The sequence below is a fragment of the Brassica rapa genome, chromosome A10 (assembly GCF_000309985.2).
Source record: "Brassica rapa cultivar Chiifu-401-42 chromosome A10, CAAS_Brap_v3.01, whole genome shotgun sequence".
In the NCBI taxonomy this organism is placed as follows: domain Eukaryota; kingdom Viridiplantae; phylum Streptophyta; class Magnoliopsida; order Brassicales; family Brassicaceae; genus Brassica; species Brassica rapa.
In genome coordinates, this window is record NC_024804.2 from 10,170,298 (window position 1) to 10,193,023 (window position 22,726).

Genomic DNA, 22,726 nt, shown 5'->3' on the forward strand with positions numbered 1-22,726 from the left:
CTATTTTAATAATATAGATGTTTTCTATAGATCCACATAATTGAAAAACCAACAAATTTTGTTGAATCCCGGCTATACGCGTATGGTGAACCAAAGAAGGAAAGAAAAACCCATATAATTCACCAAAAAAGAAATTCAATGATGAAGTTCAATTATAGTACCATTATTTTTATTTATTGAATTGTAAAATGGTTTTATTTGAAAAATCCTTCTAAAATGATTAATTATCTCCTCTGTATGCCCCACTAAAAAAAATATCTTAAACAAATAGTCCCTTGATTGGTTTTACATGTAATGTTCAGTGTGCGTGAGAGGCAGGTGATTAAAAAAAAAGAAAAAAACATAAAATATATTGTTATTTTCTGTCTCTCACTCTCTCTCCCTCTTTTTCTCTCTCAGTTAGGGCTGTTCAATATGGTAAAACCGAACCGTACCGAACCGAACCGAACCGAACCGAAATAGACAATATGGTTTGGTTTTGGTATATACCATATAAACCGAATGGATATAATTTTATAAAAACCGTAGGATTTGGATATGGTTTGGTATATAACCGATTAAACCGAATAAACCGAATAAAACCGATTAAAAGTAGAAACATATAATTATGTATCTATTTTATAACAATACATGAAAATCTATTTGTTACATAATTTAAATTTGTGTTAATAACTATTACCATAATTTTATAGTAATAAAAAACTTTAATTTGTAAAACACTTGAACTAAAACTAAATAACAATACATCGCAATTCAGACATTTTATTTTCTAAGTTTTTTTTTTATCTTTTTGATTTATTTTAGTCTTCACTAAATTAATATGAAGATTATAAATTTGATGGACAATAATTAATGGAAAGTTTTCAATTGAAAAAGCATGATTTTAATGAACACTAAATATGGAAGAGTGAAAAAAATTTTCTTTCATATTTCTGTTTTGTTTCATATTTTTATTTTCAAAATTTCAAGTTTTGATTTTAGTTATAGATTTGATTATTTTATTTGACGGTAGAATCATTTATACTTATTTGTTCATTTATTTGAACATGTAATATTTTTTTAATAAATGACTATCTTGACAATATGACTAAAAATTCATATAATATGATCTCAAACAAAATAATTATGTTTTTTTGGTATAAAACCGAATAAACCGAAAACCGACGGTATATAAACCGAACCGAACCGAAGTAAATATGGATCTAGAATGGTAGTTATATTTTACTAACCGAAATACCGAAAATCGAAAAAAACCGAACCGAAACCGAACCGATATCCGGATTGAACACCCCTACTCTCAATGATGACTACTTGAAAGTGAAAAAAGTCGCCTATATAAACACACAATGAAAGTCTCGTCTTCTTCACTAATCACATTTTCTTCGCGTATATATCACAAAGAAAAACAAGAAGGGTAAAGAGAAAAGATGATCTCAGTGGTGATAATAACTGAGTTACTAGTGGAGTACACGACGGCTCTCGCTAAACTCACCGCCGGGATTCTTCCACGGCGTACCGGCGACAGAAACGCCTTACGGATCGGCGCTTTCCTCCTTCCCTCACCTTCTTCAGCTGTCTCTAGGATTCCTGATTTCTCTGCTCATCTCGTCGATTTCTGATTTCTCTTGGCACTTATTTTTTGGGACTTTTCAGTTCTTGACATTAGATTTTATTCCTCTATCTTTTCTATGAGAGGCGGCTGAGATTTTTACCGAGTGTCTTGTCATCTCCTCTCTTTTTTTTTTTGTTTATCTTGGTTATGAATCTGATAGAGCTTTTGTAAGTAGATCCATATCTAATTAATATATAGAGATGAATATTTGATGGTTTTTTCTTAAACGATTTCATTTATCGACCCAATTGGGCATATAAGCAGTACGTACAAACAGTGACTGCCCGCTACACTTCCCGCTACACTTCCGAAGGACACACAGTCGATATGTTATTTTCATACCTTAGATTTTTACTAGTTAAGTTCATGGTAATGAAGACCTTGACGTCCATTTTCTTCTTCTTTTTATCAATCTTCTGAACTAATGTGTTACTATAATATTATCTACACTAGTTCCAAAGCTACAATTAAATAATAAAATTTTGAGAAATTTTGTTTGCTGGATCAAATTTTCAAATGAAGAACCAAAAAACTGGTACAGTACTGAATCAAATGAACATAAACTAACGATCAATCCCGTTACTGATATTTTTTTATAACACTGAAAAATTCATTGTTCTCTGTACAGTTCGAAAGAACCCATTAAATGGAAAGACCACAAACTCTAAAAAGAGAAAAAGGAGAAAACACTAAATGCCAGTATGCATCATGGGAAGGAGCAGGTCTAGGGTAAGCCAACCCTGAAACATTACTTGTCTTGAGCTTCATTTCTTTCCTGCAGAAAGTGATCTAAGCGCCTTATCTCAATCTGGGAGAGATAGCTCTGGATAGCATGAATGATCCTTGAAAAATGAGGAAAGAGACTTGGATTCGTTAGAACCTTCCTTACTTCTTCCGAAGATGCTTCGAAGATTACATTGGCCTTATGCAGAGAATGCATACTTTAAACAGCCCATAGCATAGACCACAGCTCAGATTCTGTTTTGGATGGGCTGTAGGAATAAGATCTTCGGCGGCTACGTAAAAGTGTCCTGCTGTTCTCATCTCTAAGGATCCATGCAGCCTCACTGAGCGTGTTGGGTCAAATCCAGGAGGAGCCTTATATTGAATTTTAAGCAACCAACAGGAGGTTTCTTCCATCCCACTTCTTGATCACCTTTTGTAGTGGTAACTTCAACTTCTTGACGTAACTTATGTGCGTCTATCCACGATGAAGCTTCCTCAAAGGCTCTTCTTGCAATTGAGAGGGGATCTTCCACACGGTTCTCAAAAGCCAACCCATTTCTTGCCTTCCACAAATGCCACAAGACCCAAGGAAACACCATTCTTGAGCTTTCTTCCACTGCAGAGTTTCTGAACACAGATACTAGATGCAGAAGGTCGATGAGCTGGAAAAGCCTTCTGTAGGTAGCTGGAGGTTCGTGATCTTCCAAACCTCTTGTGCTTTTTCGCAGGTGAAGAGAACATGACAAAATACTCTCTACCCCACGTCCACATTGTTGACAGTTGGTATCCAGTTGAAAGCCTCGGGTCTGTAGTCTTTCCTTGACAGCTAAAGCACCAGAGAGAGCTCTCCATAGGAAGTGCTTAATTTTTGGTGGAGCTTTAACCTTCCAGATATTTTGCCATAGTTGCTTCTCCACTGCAGACAAAGAAATCGCTTGTGGATGCTGAGTCTTAATTATAGAGTCGAGAAATTTGTAGCCAATCTTCGTTGAGTACACACCACTTCTTCTAATCCCCACACTGTAGTATCTTCTTGAGTCACTCTGGGTTTCAATAGCATAATCCCGTATATATATTTATTTATATAAGTTAGGAAGTGTCTACTAACTAGGTCATACTGCTGGCTGCATAATATCCAAATGAGAACTCCCCGGTACTGATCTTTCAAGTTTGTCGTCAAATTAACAGATCCCGACACATCAAGGTCAAATTTCATCTTCCTAACCATACTAAGGATACATAATATGGCTAGGGTCTGATAAGTTTCCTGGGCTTCCAACTTAAAACCAAATGGTGATTAGTGGATTGGCCCAAGTCCCTTTCATATTTTCGATGTGGGATCTTTTCTCCAATAGGGTTACCTTCCATTTCTGATCTGCGTAATAGAAACGAAAATCAACAATCTAAGGAAAATCAAAACGAAAGATTCGACTAAACCCTTGAATTCTACAACTAAACTAACAGAACAGAAGGATTACACTGAAGTTGAAAACCTGAAGAAAGCGAGATCGCAAAAAGACAATCACAATTTAAGGAAAAGAAAACAAAAAGAATTCGAAGAAAAAGAAAAGAAACCAAGATATAAAGGATAAGAGAAAGAGTTGTGGTCTCTCCTTGGAAAAGCCACCAATAAAAGGATAGTGGATCCGGAGCAAGAATAGATGATCCAATTTTTAAATCGGCTCTAACGGCACAATCCTACAAAAACGCAAAATTAAAAAGATTGAACTATGAATCAAAGCCGTACTTCACCAATCAAGGGGGCATTTCTATTACAATATTATACTCCGGCCTCCTAACTAGGGGTTCCTGCCTCAAAGCAGCACAACAATCTTCCCTCGACATTGCTGAGAGATCTAAGTGATTATCGTCTGTCAAAGGAAAATACATGCCAATTGTAGCATCTTGCTGTTTATATCCCGACCCAGGCAACAATATTCTCCTAAAAATCAGGAAAACAACATGCTCGCTGAAGTATATCGACGATCTCCTCACCTGATCCGACCATGTGCCACTTAGATCAGGTGATCACGCGGCTACGTGCCAACAAGGCTACGTGCCATTAAGGTCATATATATGCCATAAGATGGGTCTCGTTAGTCATTGTAACATGAATCTGGTATCAAGAATCTCTCAAGATCACGCGATCACATACAGATTTTTGCCGAAACCACCTAAAGAGCAACAGTTTCCTTTGACACCTTGCAATAACGCATCTACTACCGAGTTTCTAAGTGCACATGTTATCTCCCAACTTCACCCATAAAATTGAAAGATAAGGTGCAAACTGTTGGGGATAATTAATTCAGGAAGTCATGCATCCTGCTTAGAGCAGGACACCGACCTTCTTCTCCTACCTAAGACGATTTTTTGCTTTGGGTTGGGTTCTCCTCCTGCCTTCGTGTAAAATGGAAAACTTCAACAAGAGGGACATCTTTCCATATTTCAGTATATGGAAGGATCTAACCCAATTATCGACTACAAGGACCTATAAACAGGGTTCCTAAACCTTAGAGGGAGGGATCAACTATTTACAACTTTCACTATAGAGTTAGGCGGCTATAACTAGGGTTACAAGACCTAAACGTTGTAGTTTCGGCTCTATTGATCAAGAATACAATAATTTTGATCATTGACTCTTTTTTACTACTTGCTTCTTGTTTTCGTAGTATCATAAAGAACCCTACTTAAATTTACCATAACGCCAATGAACCTAGCATTGTGCGGTGGGTGTTGCTATCTAAGCTGGGAAGCTCCATGGACATTTCCTCCATGGACATCTGCTCCATAGTCTTGTTCATTTTGAAGTTGGTGTGGTTGATGTTCCATCTCAAATCCCAAACAATCTAAATGATCATATCTCTCTTGCTCTCTTCTTTGTCTTGTAAACTCTTTTTCTTTGCCTTGATATTGTCAACTCGTGGCAGTAGGTTTTAAGGTCTTCTGCCTATCAAGTTCATGCACCTAAAGAGAGGAAAAAGAGAATTAGTAACCAAATGTAAAAGAAGGTTTTGTCTCAAGTAATGAATAAATCCTAATGTTAACATCAATCTAAGTATCTATGTAGTATAGTAGGTGTCAAACCAACAAAAGAGGATCACAATCACTAAGAATGCAAGACATTTTTAATCTAAGCGCAATCAAAGACTTTATAAGTAAGTAACCAATTGACAAGTCTAGAATCTAAATCAAACAAGTGACAAACAAGAACAAGTAAATCAAAGCTGTCAATCATTTGGATAAAGAAGTACCCACGGGAAATATGTAATTTGTCTAAGGTGATAAAGATCTAAGCCAAGGTGCTAATCAAACAATCATCAAGCTTCCATAAGTCTGGAACACCAAAATAGATTAATTTTTTTCCAAAACAATAATCCCAGTGTAATCAAGCATTAATTACACATCAAATGCCTTTAGTGTAATTCAATTAAAAAATGCATTAAGAACAAGTCTATTAACTATATAGCAATCCTAACATCAAATTATTTTGATTATTCAAGCTAGAGCAATACTAATTTCATTCAAGCATTTTAATGAAAATCTTGGGTGCATAAAAAGACTTAAAATCGAGATGAGAGTGATCAAATATTTAGCATTAATAATTATTATCAAGCATAGAAACAAGTATATTTAACAATAAATACCTTAACTTTTCCCTAATCACCCTAAACCTATCTAACCATGGATTCAAGATGAGTCTATTTACTAATCATGATGAAAAACCTTAAACCCATGTAAAGTTTAAGACTAATCATACTAGATAGCTAAATAAACATAACAACACACAATATTCAAAGATAAAAGTAGATTAAAAATGCTAAAGATTGAATCTTTTACCAAATAAACAAGTGTTTAGAGAGAAGACAAGATATATTAGATTTTTTCTGCCTAAAACATATATATAGGTCTCTAAATGCGAGTTGGGTAAAACGGGTAGATGATGAATATTGACTCCTAGGAGGTCCACAGCGGCAAAAGTAAACCGCTGCAGACCGTTGTGCACCTACAACAGTTTGGAAACAAGGTCGCAGCCTTTTCTGAAGACCGATGTAGGTGTTGGCACGGATTATAATCGACATCTTCTTCACAGCCGTTACACTGCACCGCTGTCTCATCCCACAATTTAGTTGGTGTATTTACATTTTGTTCTAGCGGCTTTCACATGCCTCTGTCTTGGACCGTTACATGTGTTTGACAAGTTTTGGTTTTTGGTCTCTAAGAGCTATAGCGGCTATACTATACCGCTGCATCATGTCGCTGGTAGTATTGAAGGTTGAGGTTTGTTCACTGCGCTTGCAATAGACTGCTGTAAGAGCCAACAACTTACCCAGTGGTTTATGATCTGATCTCAGCGGCTTCAGAAAGCCGCTACGAGTTTTGGCAGAGCACAAGTTATCAAAACAAAAACTCATAGCAGCATACCTATATCGCTGCTCATGGCCGCTGTTACTCTTGTTTTTCACTCTGTGTCTTGATCAGAATCACCTCTTTTGCTTCATTTCATGCATCAAATTCAATAAGTATCTCTAACATCTGATAAAGACAAATGCAAATGCTATGCACGTAAATTAATTCTAAATTCTCCTAAATGATCAAAAAGAGAACAAAATGATAGGTAAAACAATGCAATAATTACAAGACTTCGAATCCTAAGATGGGTAGATATAAAATATAATATAGTTCTATAAGATAATAATGTTTAAAAATCTTAGCTAAATATATGGTTTCGTTAAAATTAGAACTTAATGATTATATATATAAATTTTATATAAACATAAGAAAAATATTTCATTGTTTATTTTTCTTCAAAATGCATTTTATGTCTAATTTTATTTTTCATTTTTATATTTTGTGTTATTTTACTGAATTTCTTATAAAATGCATTTATACATATTCAACATACATAAAATATCAAATAATCTAAAAATTGATGAAATATAAACCTATAAAATTTAAATAATATCTTGAAATAGTTTTTAGTTTTAAATAAACATTATTTTAAAATAAAAATTTTAAAAATATATAATTTTCCCTAAATTAATAAACTATCATAGTCTCAATATCATTAATATAAAGTTTTTACTGTAATAGGTATTCTAGAAACAAATATTTAGTTTTATCAAGTAATAAACTAGATCAGTAATTTGTAAATATTAATTGTTCTCACATATTTGATAAAATAAGTACTTCAACAAGTCAAGTTTAAATCTCAAATGAAATTATTAGAGGTGTCAAAATGAGCTAGCTAACTCGCTCAACGCAGCTCAGCTCATAGTGAGCTCGGTTCTTTTATGAGCTAGCTTAGCTCAGCTAACTTATTATATGAGTTTCAATATGTAAACGCGAACTCAGATCATCTAGATCATGAGTTAAATGAGCTAACTCGTGATCTAAATAAAAATAATAATTATAAAATAATTACAAAATAAAATAAAATAGTGATAGAATAACTTCTATTATAGTTCAAAATTTAAATATTAAAAAAATCCAAAACATAAATATTAAATACTAAATAAAGACCAACACATGACAAAAATTTTAAAAAAACTACACCTAACACAAATTATATTAAAGCACAACCAATGATCCAAATGTCTATTCTTCGTGAGTCTTGAGACAATTCATCTTCAATGTCTTATATATATATATGTATATATATATATATATATATGTTTTATATTTTAATTTTAGAAGATAAATATGATAAATATATAAATTATCTCTTTCTTACATAAAAAATAGAAGTTATCCAAATATATAATATATTATATATGTAATATATTATATATAACTGTAAGTATAAAAATGAACAAATTCATGAGCCAGCACATGTTTATTAAATATCATTCATATAATTTGTGATATAATTTAAACTCGATCATTAAATTCATTTATTAAATGAACATAAAATATAGAAATCATGCTCATGAAAAAACGAACTAGCTGAACCAGATCATGAGCTATATAGCTCATTTTGATATCCCTAGAAATTATTTGAATTGGCCAAGTCAAATATTAACCTCTAAAAGTTAGTAAGTAGTTGGGTGGTGCCCGGCCCTTATTTCTAAAAATGAATGCGAAAGTTCTATAGAATTTATAAAAATAAACAAAATAGATATTTGTTTTATTTCTTTCATTTATTGCTAGTGAAAGTTTTTTTTTATGACGTAACGGTGTTAGGTAGGACGTGTGGACTCCTTTAGATCGAGGAACGAGTGTGTCGTTGTCTTTGTACTTTGGTTGTCTCTGTCACCGAGAGAAATGGTTAAAGATATTTCTTTTAGGACGTATATAGTCTAATTATTTGTAGTGTTTTTGTTGCCATAAGAATCAAATTGTTGGTTTGCTTTTAAAAATGTATCTATTATTTGACATTTTATACTTATAGAATTTATAACCACTACTATTCTTTGTGGTCAATGGCTGTTATTTTATGTTAATATGAGTGAAACCGCGAATTTATTTGTGTAAAACATAACCACAATAAGTTTTTAACAGCCTACGCTTAAAAGTATACAGTTTGAAAGAGTAATAAACTTGGGAAATGAGGAACTACAAGCCTTAATAATTTTAACATTTAGACCCAAAAACAAGCCTTAATAACAGAAGATAAACATTTTGTTGAACGCAAATTAACATATATTAGAAGGATAGAGTTACACTGCTGCAGAGAATTCGAGCAGTACTTTCTTTGCAAGGATATCAGCTAGCAGATTGTGTTTGCGAGGGAACAAACTAAACGAGAAATAGGTAATGCATCGTGCAAGCTCATAGATATCTTGGAGGATACAGAAAAGTTCCTTGATTTGCATTCTATTGGTGATGGCTTGGATCAACCAAAGATAAAACAAAACATCTTTTGTTAGCAAAAAACGTTGGTAAAATAACGTTTTATGGTAAACTATAGTTAGTGACAAAAAAATATGGTAAACTATAGTAAAAATTCTATAAATTAATGATTATAAAATTATAATATTTAATTATTTAAGAGATTACTTTCAAAAATTTATATATTTTGAAGTACGTTGATGTAAAAATAAGAAGATGAATTAATTTAAATATATAGATATCCACTAAATTTTACAAATACAAATTTTATGTTTGTTTTGCTGGATTATTTTGGATATAATGATTATGCTTTAAAATGCAGATATGTACAGTTCCACTTAAAAAGTTTGGTCTAGCTCCACAAACATCATATTCCAAATAAAAAGTTTGGTTTTGAGAAGCAATCAACCCACAAACAAATCAGTGAAACTTTAGGCTTTAAACGAACAAATATCATATTAAGTAAGAAATTGAATATCTGATGACGAATATTTAGTTTTAGGAGAGCGTTGGGCCATTTTCAAAATAAAAAAGTGTTGCAAAAAAAGTGTTTGGCTTAGAAGAAATTTGGTATGTCACAAAAATGGTATCAGAAAAAGATTTGTGATCCTTAGTTTGCAAGGAGGATTGCTAGGATAAATATGCAATCCAGATCTCGCATCGATACTAAACCATAAAGTGTGTATATATATATTCTCTCGAGTTCCACTTAGTGTAATGTTTTCTGGGATAAAACAATCCAAAAATAAAATTGTGAGGACTTAGATATAAAGCGGATAATATCATAATAAACGAAGAGTTGAACATCTAAATCAGCTATAGATAGCTAGTAAAGCGTTAAGCGTTTGGCCTATGAAAACATATAGTTTATCACAACAAGTTGACGCTATGTGGTCATTTGTTTGTGAGGAAAATTGTTATGATAAATAGACAACCCAAGTCTTACATCCGATATTAGACAAAAAAGAATCTAGCATATATATTTAGTCCAACTATATTTAATAGTATGAGTTTGTTTGAGAAGCAACTGAACTAAAAATAAATCCGTAAAAAAAGTATAAAATCGATAATATCATAATATACGTGAGATTAGACATCTAGCGGTGGACATACGTTACAGCACGACATGTTGCGAAACCTAACCCCCATGCATATTTCCTATATAATAGACCACTTCTCACATATCACACATCGAAACCCAAAAACAAAGCATTCTAAAATCTCAGAAATTTCACGAAAATGGGCTCAACGGCAGAGACACATTCAACTCCAGTGCAAGTCACCGACGACGAAACTGCTCTCTTTGCCATACAGTTAGCCAGTGCCTCAGTTCTCCCTATGGCTTTAAAATCAGCTATAGAGCTCGATCTTCTAGAGATCATGGCCAGGAACTGTTCTCCCATGTCTGCATCTGAGATCTCTTCTCATCTTCCGACCAAAAACCCCGAAGCTCCGGTCATGCTTGACCGTATCCTCCGTCTTCTTACGGCTTACTCCGTCCTCACTTGCTCCGTCCGTACACTTCCCGACGGCGTCGACCGGCTTTACGGGCTTGGTCCAGTTTGCAAATATTTCATCAAGAACGAAGATGGCGTCTCGATAGCTCCTCTCTGTCTCCTGAATCATGACAAGGTCTTCATGGGAAGCTGGTAAGTATTTACGAAGCCACACTGAAAATTATCATATCAGTTACTTTTTATAAGTTATGCTTCTTGGTTGATGTACTTAATAATAATATACATAAGTGAGATCCACACAGTGCAAAGACCTTAATTTGTTACTGCACCAAAAGTATACCGGTCATATCATTGGTTACAACGATTAAACAGACTGGAGAACAAAATAATTTTAATAAATTATAGGAAAAATAATATATAAAAAAAAATAGATAAAAAGGCATAAATTCAAAGTACGGGGTACTATGTTGGATTGGTCATCAATAAGATGGCCGACATCACTTGCTTTTAGAGCGTCCATTTATCGATCTAATATTACGTGTGGCCACAATCAAGATCAGCTTACGTTGTATAAAGAAAACACAATGGTCCCTCCGTTGTAAAGGATTTATCTAACTCTGTTCAAAAGAGTTACAAATCAGAAAGTAATACTATTTAAGTTTAAGAATTATATTGAGATACAAATTGTGGCGAATGCATGCTGCTTTTTTTTACTGGGGGAAAACTAATAACCGACTATTTAGTTTAATACTAACTAGATTTTGATCCGCGAGTTCGCGTAGATATATTTTTTTAAAAATATGATTCTATTTGTTTTTATGTCACTATTTAGGGTTGGGCAAAAACACTCGAATTCGAAGAACCGAACGGATCCCAATCCGAATAAATAGTACCAAATCCGAACCAAAATTGATTAAATATCCAAATTATTCAAAATTTTGGTATTTGAAAAACTGAAACTTAATCTGATCCGAACCGGAGTATTTTGGGTATCCAAAATAGATTTATATACTTATATAAATTAATTATTTTTAGATTTAATATTATATAAAAACATCTAGAATATATATGATACTTTTAAGTTTGTTTAAATACTTGAAAATATATACAAATAATCAAACGTAAATATCTAAATAGTTAAAATATACTCAAAACTCTAAAACTACTTAAATAATTATTAATTATCTATCCAAATATTTAAACCAAACCAATTTATATGTTAAGTTAGGTACTCTAACATATGTTATCTAAATTTATATGTAGTATATTCTATTTTTTATAGATTTTTTTTAAAATTAAATAATAAAATAAATTTTAAAATAATTTAAATTGGTTATCCAAATCCAAACTGAATCCTCAAAGATTTGAACTAAACACGAAATCCCAAACAAACCCCGAAAACGAACCCGAACGCCCACCCCTAATCACTATTATATATCTCATATGTGTCATCATAGGTTACAAAAATATGTGTTATCATATAATTAATCGTATTATATATGTACCATTAAATAAGTAATCTTATAATTAATAATATTTTATATGTACAATCATATAAATGATCACATATATTATATTTTTAAATTCCAATATGAAATATAAAAACCATAATTTAAGTTGATGTTTGAAATTGGGCTTTGTATTGTAATTTTCTTATATATATTGAAAACATTTTTATAATGGTTATTGGAAAATATGTTAGTAAAAATCAATTTTTGAATATATGTATATTTTTGACTGAATTTTTGATATAAATAAATTTAAATTATTATTTTGATTTGAATATATATATCAAGTAACATAAGCCCATTACTTTTTAATATAATGTAATGAACTTCTAATTTTATTAATAGCATAAGTCCATTATGTTTTTTTTTTCTAATTTACTGCTATTAATATTTCCAAACAACACTATACTTTTTTAACTACTATCTATGTTGCCAAACAAAAGCTTAAAGTACTTCTACTTTAATAAGATAGATTTACAAGGTTGAGATCCACGCTTTGCGTGGGTTGAGACGAGTGTAAAAATTATATATGTCAGGTAAGGTTGTTCAATACAGATTTTGATCTGGTTTCAGTTCAGTTTTTTGGTATTTTGGTTTATAAGAATTAGATACCATATTTAAACCATATATATATATATTGGTTTGGTTCGGGCTATATACTGTCAGTTTTTTTATACCAAAAACTTAAACTATATTTATCTGTTATAATATTTTTTCAATTTAATTTTGTATGATTAAAATTTGAATTTATTAAACAGTACTATAATTTTTAAATATGATGTTTTCTATTTAATTTAAATATTCAAAATAACTAACAAATAAATTATAAGATTATAATTTCATGAGATGAAAACAAAAAAGATTAACAATATAAATAACTAAATTTTAGCAAAAATGTATGTCAATGAAAGTCTTTAGTTAAAAAAAAAATTATTCAAGTTAACGTTTTAAATATTAAAATCATACCAATAAACTGAACTATATATATATATATATCATCAATTATATTATGTAATTTATGTATAACTACATTAATATATTTTAATCTTTTTGTTTGGTTGGATCAATTTATATACTGAATCATATTCATTTACGTATAACTATATTACTATACTAACTTGTACTTAATGTAATCAAAGTTTTTTTATTTTATAATTAAACCTAAAATAATTTTTGAAAATAGATCCCATCTTTCAAAGTAATAACCGAACATAATATATAAATTTGTGATATAATTTCTTCAAAGAATATTTTTTTTTGGAATATATACTTTCATATGTTCCATAAATATATTGATTTTTCCTATTTGTTAGGATATATTTATGACGATATATCTTTTGATTCATATATACTTTGAAACAAAAAAATAGTAAGAAAGATATTTTTTATTTAATACAAATGAGTTGTATATTGCCAAATACAGATTTGAAGTCAACTTGTATATAACGTGTATTGATTTAGTATTTGGTTTACATTTTCTCTCTAGGCTAATAAGAAAATTAATTGACTTCTAATCAGTCGACAGATCATTGTTTTGATCTGGTCCGGTATAAAAAATAGTTGAATACTCAACTAAAATGGATTAACCAACTACATGTACGTTTTGTACGTTTTGGCGTTGCACCATCATCCTACATAGATGTTTTGGACATGCCCCAACATACAATTTAAAACCAACGAAGAATTATTCTGTACATGACAGTACAGAATAATAAAACAGTTGAAACAAATATGTTTTGAGCATAACAACGTATAACTATCTTAACAAAACAATGCAGACAATTATTATTATGTCTAATTTGTATAAGGGATATGGCAGTGGGTCATAAGTATCAATCTTAATAAGTTGTGTAAGAATACTTTTTAATGTTGTCAAAAAAAATTGTTGGTCTAAGGTTATATGTGTAGTTAATTAACTGATATGCATAAAGATAGCTGTGAATTTATTATATGTCTGATTAATAAATTTTTCTAGAGAATAAAAAGTTGGTCTAAGTTTGTCCAAATTAGTTGTAAGACTGCCACGTAATCAAATATAGAGATTTAAAATAAAATGCTGACAATTCAGTAAAATTAAAATGTAATTAATACAAAATAGAAGGTTAGATCTTTTTAAATGATCTTCAAATCATATACAGTAGAACCTTTACAATTAATAATGTTGGGACTTTTGAAAATTTATTAATATATAGAGATATTAATTTCTAAAAGTTTCATTATTTAGATTTTTTATTTTAAGATATATATATTCTAAGATAACAAAAATATTTGATTTTTGTGTATAGACATTAATCGTTTTCTTCTGAAATTTGACATCTATATTAATTTTATTACATTATTTGGTGTATATAATAATGTTGGGACTTTGAAATTTTATTAATTTATAGAGATATTAATTTTAAAAAAATTCATTATTTAGATTTCTTATTTTAAGATATATTTATTAAAAGATAAGAAAAATATTTGATTTTAGTGTATATCGTCATTTTCTGAAATTTGACATTTATATTAATTATATTATATTATTTGGTGTATATAATATATATATTTCATAGAACTTAAATGTGGTTTTAAATATAAAATTACTAAATCTCATCAAAAATATTAAATGTTAAGAAAATATAAAGATAATTCCATTGTGAGTATAAAACAAACATTATAATAAAACATACTAATTTATATAAAATATGCATAGATATAAATTATTATTTTATGATTTTAATGGGACCATATATTTGCATAAAAGTTTCTAAAAAATTATTATCTTATTATTTTAACGATTTTTGTCAAATTTTGAACGAAACCAAGTTGGGACTGGCAAAATTTATTAATTTATAGAGATAATTAATTTATAGATTATTAATTAATAGAGATTCTACTGTATATAGGGGATTAGAAAAGACTATGTCTCAACAGTATAATATATATTTGATAGTTTTCAATAAGTTATAATATAAATGCAAATTGTGTCATACAATTTCAGAACACATTTATAATTAGTGATAAAGACTTAATTGATCTTTTAAGAAAAATGTTGATGGGTTAGTTAAGCTAAAGGAGAGATTGTTTGTTTGTTTGTTTTGTTAAACTCATGCCAAAGAGTTTTGTTGCAGGTACTATTTGAAGGATGCAGTTCTTGATGGTGGGATTCCATTCAATAAAGCTTATGGCATGAGCGCGTTTGAGTACCATGGGACTGACCTGAGATTCAACAAGGTTTTCAACAATGGAATGTCTAACCATTCCACCATCACCATGAAGAAGATTCTTGAGACCTATAATGGTTTTGAGGGTTTGGTCTCCTTGGTTGATGTCGGGGGTGGCATTGGTGCTACTCTCAAAATGATTGTCTCTAAGTACCCTAATCTTAAAGGCATCAACTTTGATCTCCCTCATGTCATCGAAGATGCTCCTTCTCATCCCGGTAATAATAACTTCTTTTTTTAATATTAACATATTCTCGGCATGTTGCAAAATCCTGGTTTTTGTGTTTAAATTTGATGAAGATTGGATTCTAAACCAATTTTGTAGGTGTTGAGCATGTTGGAGGAGATATGTTTGTAAGTGTTCCCAAAGGTGATGCTATTTTCATGAAGGTTCGGATCCGAAATAATACTAATTAACTACATATACTGAAAACTCTTGGCATTATAATGAAATGATGATCAAATAACTCTCTTTGGATTCTTCTCATTGTTGTAACAGTGGATATGCCATGACTGGAGTGACGAACACTGTTTAAAATTCTTAAAGAATTGTTACGAGGCGCTTCCAGAGAATGGAAAAGTGATCTTGGCAGAGTGTATACTTCCAGAGACACTAGACTCGAGCCTGTCGACCAAACAAGTAGTCAATGTCGATTGCATTATGTTGGCTCTCAATCCTGGAGGCAAAGAACGAACCGAGAAAGAGTATGAGGCATTAGCCAAAGGATCAGGCTTTGAAGGCATCAAAGTTGTTTGCAACGTTTTTGGTGTTCACGTCATTGAGCTGCTCAAGAAGATCTGAGAAAAAGCTTTCTTAGTGGTGCTTTATAAATAAGCATGCATGCTCTCTCTTGTACGTCTACTTCACCAGCTTAATTGTTGTACTTATGTGATCTTTTCCGATTTAAAGTCTTAAACTATGATGCTTAATCATGGTTGCCGTGCGACCTGTTTATCAATAAATTGTACTTGTGTTTTTATTTCTAAGAATAATATAAAACAATCCTCTATATATGTGATTTGAGACTGATGTGGCAAAAAGCTTAAGGTATATTAAAGCTTGCAAGTTGGGACTTGGGACTAGGGTCCAGATTTGGCATGACATGATTAAACATTACATTTGTTTCAGTCTATTAAACTCATGTGGTTAATATATAAATATCATTCTGTCCCCAAATTAATGATTCAAAGAACATGACTTGCAGGCCGTCCCGGCTTGGGACCAATAATGTGTTTTATGCTTTCTGGACGTTGAAATCGACTCATGACACTGTAAATATTCCCCGTTTTATCGACGTACGTACTGGAACCTCTCAGCAAGCAACAATTTAGCTAAGCAAATGCATTTCCAACAAGAGCACACGCACACACATAACAAATCTCATATTAAGTAATTAGGCATTGTGATTACATAAGTCTTCAAAAGCTATGTTGTTGATCTACTAATCAATTCAAAGGTCTAAATGCAAAGGAGACTGTGAACAAAAGATAATCTAATAACAAAAGATGTAAATAGTTACGCATTTGTCAATCCATAGTTCTCCACTCCATAGAGTCTGCTGAAGCACTGCAATGCGAAGACATCCACTGTGCACAAGGAGCAGGCTTATCGCAGATGCAACAGTAACACTGCATATATTCATGTTGACCTCTGTTGTTAATATAAAAGGCAGTTTCATAGGAGTCTTGAACCAATATAATCCATTCCATACTTTTTTTTTTACTTGAAACCCTTTACTTAAAATGAGACTGAAGTATATACCAGATGACAATGGGTTGCATTAGGAGTTGATCCAAAGGGAAAATTCAAGCAAAGGTGTCTTGGATGTGGGAAATCTCTACAAGCTACCTGTTCAAAGAGATTCTATCAATTTTTCCAAAAGAAAAAAAAGAACTACAAAGTATAAGTTTCAAAACTCAAACCTGGCCTGACTCATGGATGATAGCCAGATCTTTGTCACCCTCATGATCACCGGCAAAAGAGAGATTCTTAACGTCAAAAGAATCAAAAGGATTGAAATCGAGGATGAAGCAGTCCTCTGTTTCCTCGATTCTCTTCATGTCTTGTCTGGATTTCAGACATAATATTCCTTTGAGAGGAGTCACTTCTTCTTTCTTCGTCTCCATGTTCTCTCCTTTGAGAAGAGTGCAAGTCCAAACGTCGTACTTCCAGAACAATTGTTTGACTTGTTTCTGACTACTGAGAAAATTGAAATTAGAAGGATCAATTGCAATTAGCAAAGCTTTTTGCCTTAGTAACATTAGCCCATAATGGACCCATTTAGTTATCCGGAACGTTTTGAAACAAGCTTTATTCGGTCGATAACATACTCGGCGAAAATTGAGAACAAAAAATACAATAAAGAAAATTTGTAAAAATACCTTCAAACTAAATAATTTAGGCAAATCTCCTAAATAGTCTTTTTAAATTTTTGTTTCTTAAATAGCCTAAAAAAGATCAAAGTAACCAAATTAAATTCCATTAAAAGGGTAAATAGTAATTATACACACTCATTATAATTTTACCCAATTATTTATTAAATATAAAAAATAAATAAATATTAATAATTAAAATATTAATAAAATTTAAAATTATTTTTTTCAAAAAAAATAATTTCTTAAATACTTTTTTTAAGAAAAAATTCAAAAATTTAGGAACCATTTTTTTAGGCTATTTTTTAGGCTAATATTTAATTTTATTTAGAAAACTTCCATGTAAGTCTTTCAGAGTTTTATTCCGAGATTCTGGTTAACCTTTGGTTATCACAGAAGATTTCCGTATAAGTCTTATGCCGAAAGACTTACATAGAAGTCTTCTAGTTAAAATTAAATATTTAAATTTTATTTTTCAGTTGTAAAAAGTAATCTGAGACGACTTACATGGAAGTTTTCTATCAAAAATAAAATATTAAGTTTATTTTTTTCGTGAAAGACTTTTGTGTATAGTCTTCTAGAAAAGTTAATTTTTTTGACACAGTTCGGTCAATTGCAAAACTAACATGTTTATCCTAGAAGACTTACCAGGAAAAATCTTCTCTGGTATTTTCAATATTTTTTCAAAAACAAAAGTAAGGCAATATGTACAAAGGAAGACTTCCAAAGAACTTCTACGTCAATGTTTAATAAATTATCATTTTTTTAAATAAAGTTTTTTTAATATTTTCTTGTTAATTCATGTATATTAGTCGATATTGTAGTTCCTGAATTAAATTCATAACTTCTTATTTTTAATTATGGGGTTACCAACATTCATGTTATCAATGTTTCTAGCTAATTCAAGAAGACTTCTCTTCTACACTAGTTTTTGTATACTTGTTAAGGAACTTTTAAGATATGTGTTTTAACTTTTAAAAGTGTTAAGTAACTTCAAAAATATTAAGTCATATGGTTTAATGTGTCTTCTTAGATCATAATATATACTTTTTAACTTCCATGAAATTTAAAATTTTAATTTTCACTTAAAATTTGAGTTTTCCGCTTAAATTTTAATTTTACATCTTAAATTTTTCGCTTGAAATTTAAGTATTCTGAGAAGAAGTGTTCCGGAAGACTTCTAGTGAAACTGTTATATGTTTGAACTAATGTAATGTTTGATCTTTTTGTGAATTTTACTAAGTTTTTTTGACAAATTTTCTCCCTTAGTTGTAGTAAATTTGACTAATTTTTCTTATGTTATTGTGTTTTGCTGTTGAAGTTGTATCAATAAATTTCAATATTGTCAAGTACTTTTGGCAAGATAATATTGTAGACATGAAGATATTTACCAAAAAAAAATTCACTAATATATCTCTTGAAATTTACAAAAGAATTCACAACTAAAAGAGTACACACTTACGAATCACAAAATATAACATAAACAAAACTATTATAGGATCATTCCTCCACAAAGAAAAGCTTGGACTCCACTTGATCTGGGACAAAACTCTGCTAGAAGACTCCGTGGAAGTATTCTGGAAGTCTTCTAGTGCAGTAAATGTTAGAAGACTCTCGAGGCTTCCGAAAAGACTTCTTTGGAAATCTTCCAAGTCTGTCTCAGATCTGAAAATCCCGCTTATCCAAAAGCATTCAATGGTTTCAAAATATAGAAAAGCTTCAAAAATAAGGTAAGAGCTCAAAGCGACCTAAAGAGTTTTCAAAACGTAAGAGCTTTAAGCAACAAGAGGTTACCAAATGAAAAAATACGATTTATAGATCTACCTTTAAAGGAGTGAAATATGAAAACCATGTAATGAAAAACCTACAAAACAAGATGAATTAGTGAGAATGATATGAGATAAAAAAATGATAAATTGATATAAAGTTTGGTGTTTTCAAGTTTTAAAAGATAAGAGAGAGATTTGACAGTTTATTTTGTGAAAAAGAGAAGCGATTTAAGCAACAAGAGGTTATCAAATGAACGAAAATCAGACATAGAAACTTACCAAAACACTCAGATCTGTTATGAAAAAAGATAAATGGGAGAAGACTCCGCCAAAAGTCTTTCAGAAGATTTATAGAAAGTCTTTCAGGAAGTCTTCTAGTGCATTAAATGTTATAAGATTTCCAAGAAGACTTCCCAGAAAGTTTTCCAAGTTTGTCTAAAATGAGAAAGACATGCATATCCAAAAGCATTTAAATACCTTCAAAACATAGAAAAACTTCAAAAGAGTTATAAGCAACAAAAGATTACCAAATGAAAAAAAAATATTATTTATAGATCTACCATTAAAGAAGTAGAAGATGAGAACCATGTAATAAAAAAACTTGCAAAAATAAAATTAATCAGTGAGAAGACATGAGATAACAATAAACTGATATAAAATTTGGTGTTTTAAGTTTAAAGAGTTTAGAAAGAGGATGGAGAGTTCTAAAATGAGAAACACTATATTTTTATTGCAGCTATTGGCGAAGAAGAGAGAGAATGTATAATTTTCTCTATATAGGGAGACAAAAATTTCAATAAGGTTAAATATTTTGATTCAGAAGAATTTCAAGTAAATCTTCTAATAGAAAATTTCCTAAAAGACTTACTTGAAAGTTTTCTAGACCATAAATTTACTATTCGCCGAGAAGATTTTTGCAAAATTCTTCTAGTGCATTACTTGTTGGAAAACTTAAGTCACTTAAACCTTAAATTCAAAATAACTAACTAATTAAAAACAAACAATTCATAAAATTTAGAATAACCTTTAAATGTGTTTAATATACACAAAATTAAACACAAATAAGCAAAAATTTAATTTTCCAGAAAAAATATCTTTCAAAATCTAACCCTAAAAATACATATAATACTACAACATATGTTACCAAACCATTAACCTACTAATACAATGACATACTAAACTCACTCGTCTTTGTTGAAAACAATTCAATTTTACTATATCTTAATTTATATCATTTATAAATGTTTATAATTGCATGATTTCAATTTTTTCCCATCAAAATATTGTTTATAAACTTTATAAATTATTTTTAAAATCTACTATATGAGAAGACTTTAAAAAAGTTTTCTAAGACTTACATAACTTCAGAAAACTTTATGAGGTTATATTGTAAGAATGAATTCTGAGTTTTTGTTTGATCACATGAGCTAGTTGTTTCAATAGTCTTTTGGATTATTTTTGGAGTTGATTCAAGTTTGAATATACTTTTGGGATTAAAACTAAGTTTTTAATCATATTTGACAAATTCTCCTATATAAATATATTATATGCACGAATAAGAAATGTACCGAATCATTAGCTTTGAGTTTCATGTTGTGCAACCGACCGAAAAGATGTACAACTCATTCAGTTCAAAAAAAGGATGTGCAAATCATTTCTAGTTATCATTTATTTTAGGTTTACGTCACAAATTATTTAGGTGCCAAAGGTGATAGGTTTACATCGATAACACTTTTTACATCCCACTTATTGGTATAATAGACAAAACGTTTCTGTGATATTGATGTATCACTTTTTTTTGTCAACATTGATGTATCACTTAACACGGTGGAGTAGGTACTTTGGATTCTTTCCTTTTTTTTTTCTTATAGGACTTTGAAAATTGAGATGTCCCGTGTTTGTTTATCATCTTCTTTGGAATAAAAAGAAGTTGACAATAACAGATTAAAAATGTTTATACATTCTTTAACTGATGCAGATTCATATAGTATAAACTAATGTCAAATGTACCGATTATATTTAGCTGATGTTAAAGCAGTTAACATCAGATCAGCAAGATTTTGATCCGCGCGTCCGCACAGGTGTATTTTTCAAAAATATGTTGCTATTTATTTTTCATGTCACTATTATATATCATATATGTGCTATCATATAATTAATCATATTTTATATGTACCATCATATAAGTAATCATATAATTAATTGTATTTTATATGTAACATCATAAAAATAATCACATATATTATATTTTTAAAACTTAATGTGAAATATAAAACCATAATTTAAGTTGGTGTTTGAAATTGTGCTTTGTATCGTATTTTTCTTATATATATTGGTAACATTTTTTTTATAATGTTTATTGGAAACTATTTTAGTAAAAATAAAATTTTGAATATATGTATATTTTTGAATACATTTTTGATATTAATCAATTTTAAATTATTATTTTGATTTAAAATATGTATATAAAATTGAATTTTGTTTTATGATTATTTTAGATAAAAAATTATTTTTAGATAATTAGATTGGACCATTTTCGTGTATTTTAAAACAGGCTCATATAGATAATTTAACGTAATATAATGGACTTCCAATTTTTTTTTAATAACATAAATCCATTACTTCTTTTTTTAATATACTGATATTCATGTTTCCAAACAACATTATTCTTCTTTTTATATTGTTATCCATGTTTCAGTTTTTTAAACAATTTTCAAATGTACTTCAGTTTTAATAATAAATATATCATTAATCATTTATTATAAACCATATATTTTAGAGATTTACTGTAAGTAATTTAAAATAGTATAATAGTATCGTTTTATTATACTATTTAATAATGCTACATCATTTTTGACATTTTTATATGTTAACTCACAACAAAACTTGTAGATCTACATAAGACACTCACAAAATCCTGATAAAAGTGTGGGACTTTATGGTCCTGGTAAAGAGATGGGATTGGGATGCCAACTCGTTTCAGGTTCGATCTATCTAATGTACGAAATTAATTTATATTTTTACTGAACACCTACATAGATATGGGTGTCTGGTTATGGTCCAGTGTATATTTGGAAAAAGATCTATGGTGCAGGTTGTTCATACACCACTAAATCATTGTAATTTGTAACTGTACAATGTTTTTATTTACATACTATACTCTTAAAATTTTATAATATAACACAATGTTCTTTGATAAAAAAACCTAAAATTTTCAATGGACAGTAAACAGAACGTTGATAAATAG

At 30.1% G+C, this 22,726-nt stretch overlaps 3 protein-coding genes across 3 annotated transcripts; 2 read left to right on the top strand and 1 right to left on the bottom strand.

The window, feature by feature from the left end:
* The first annotated feature begins 804 nt into the window (after positions 1-804).
* LOC103844875 lies at positions 805-8,079 on the top strand. Its single transcript, XM_033282077.1, has one exon. It carries the CDS (start codon positions 1,428-1,430, stop codon positions 1,617-1,619), a length of 192 nt encoding a protein of 63 aa, XP_033137968.1. The 5' UTR covers positions 805-1,427; the 3' UTR covers positions 1,620-8,079.
* Positions 8,080-10,341: 2,262 nt separating this feature from the next.
* On the top strand, positions 10,342-16,351 carry LOC103844876 (flavone 3'-O-methyltransferase 1). The gene is made up of 4 exons (XM_009121700.3): positions 10,342-10,815; positions 15,245-15,555; positions 15,663-15,727; positions 15,837-16,351. The coding sequence occupies exons 1-4, from the start codon at positions 10,406-10,408 to the stop codon at positions 16,137-16,139; spliced, it is 1,089 nt and encodes a 362-aa protein (XP_009119948.1). The 5' UTR covers positions 10,342-10,405; the 3' UTR covers positions 16,140-16,351.
* Positions 16,113-21,744, bottom strand: LOC103844877. Its single transcript, XM_009121701.3, has 3 exons — positions 17,261-21,744; positions 17,100-17,186; positions 16,113-16,966 (listed from the first exon to the last, which is right to left on the bottom strand). Exons 1-3 carry the CDS (start codon positions 17,597-17,599, stop codon positions 16,865-16,867), a joined length of 528 nt encoding a protein of 175 aa, XP_009119949.2. The 5' UTR covers positions 17,600-21,744; the 3' UTR covers positions 16,113-16,864.
* Between the last annotated feature and the right edge of the window lie 982 nt (positions 21,745-22,726).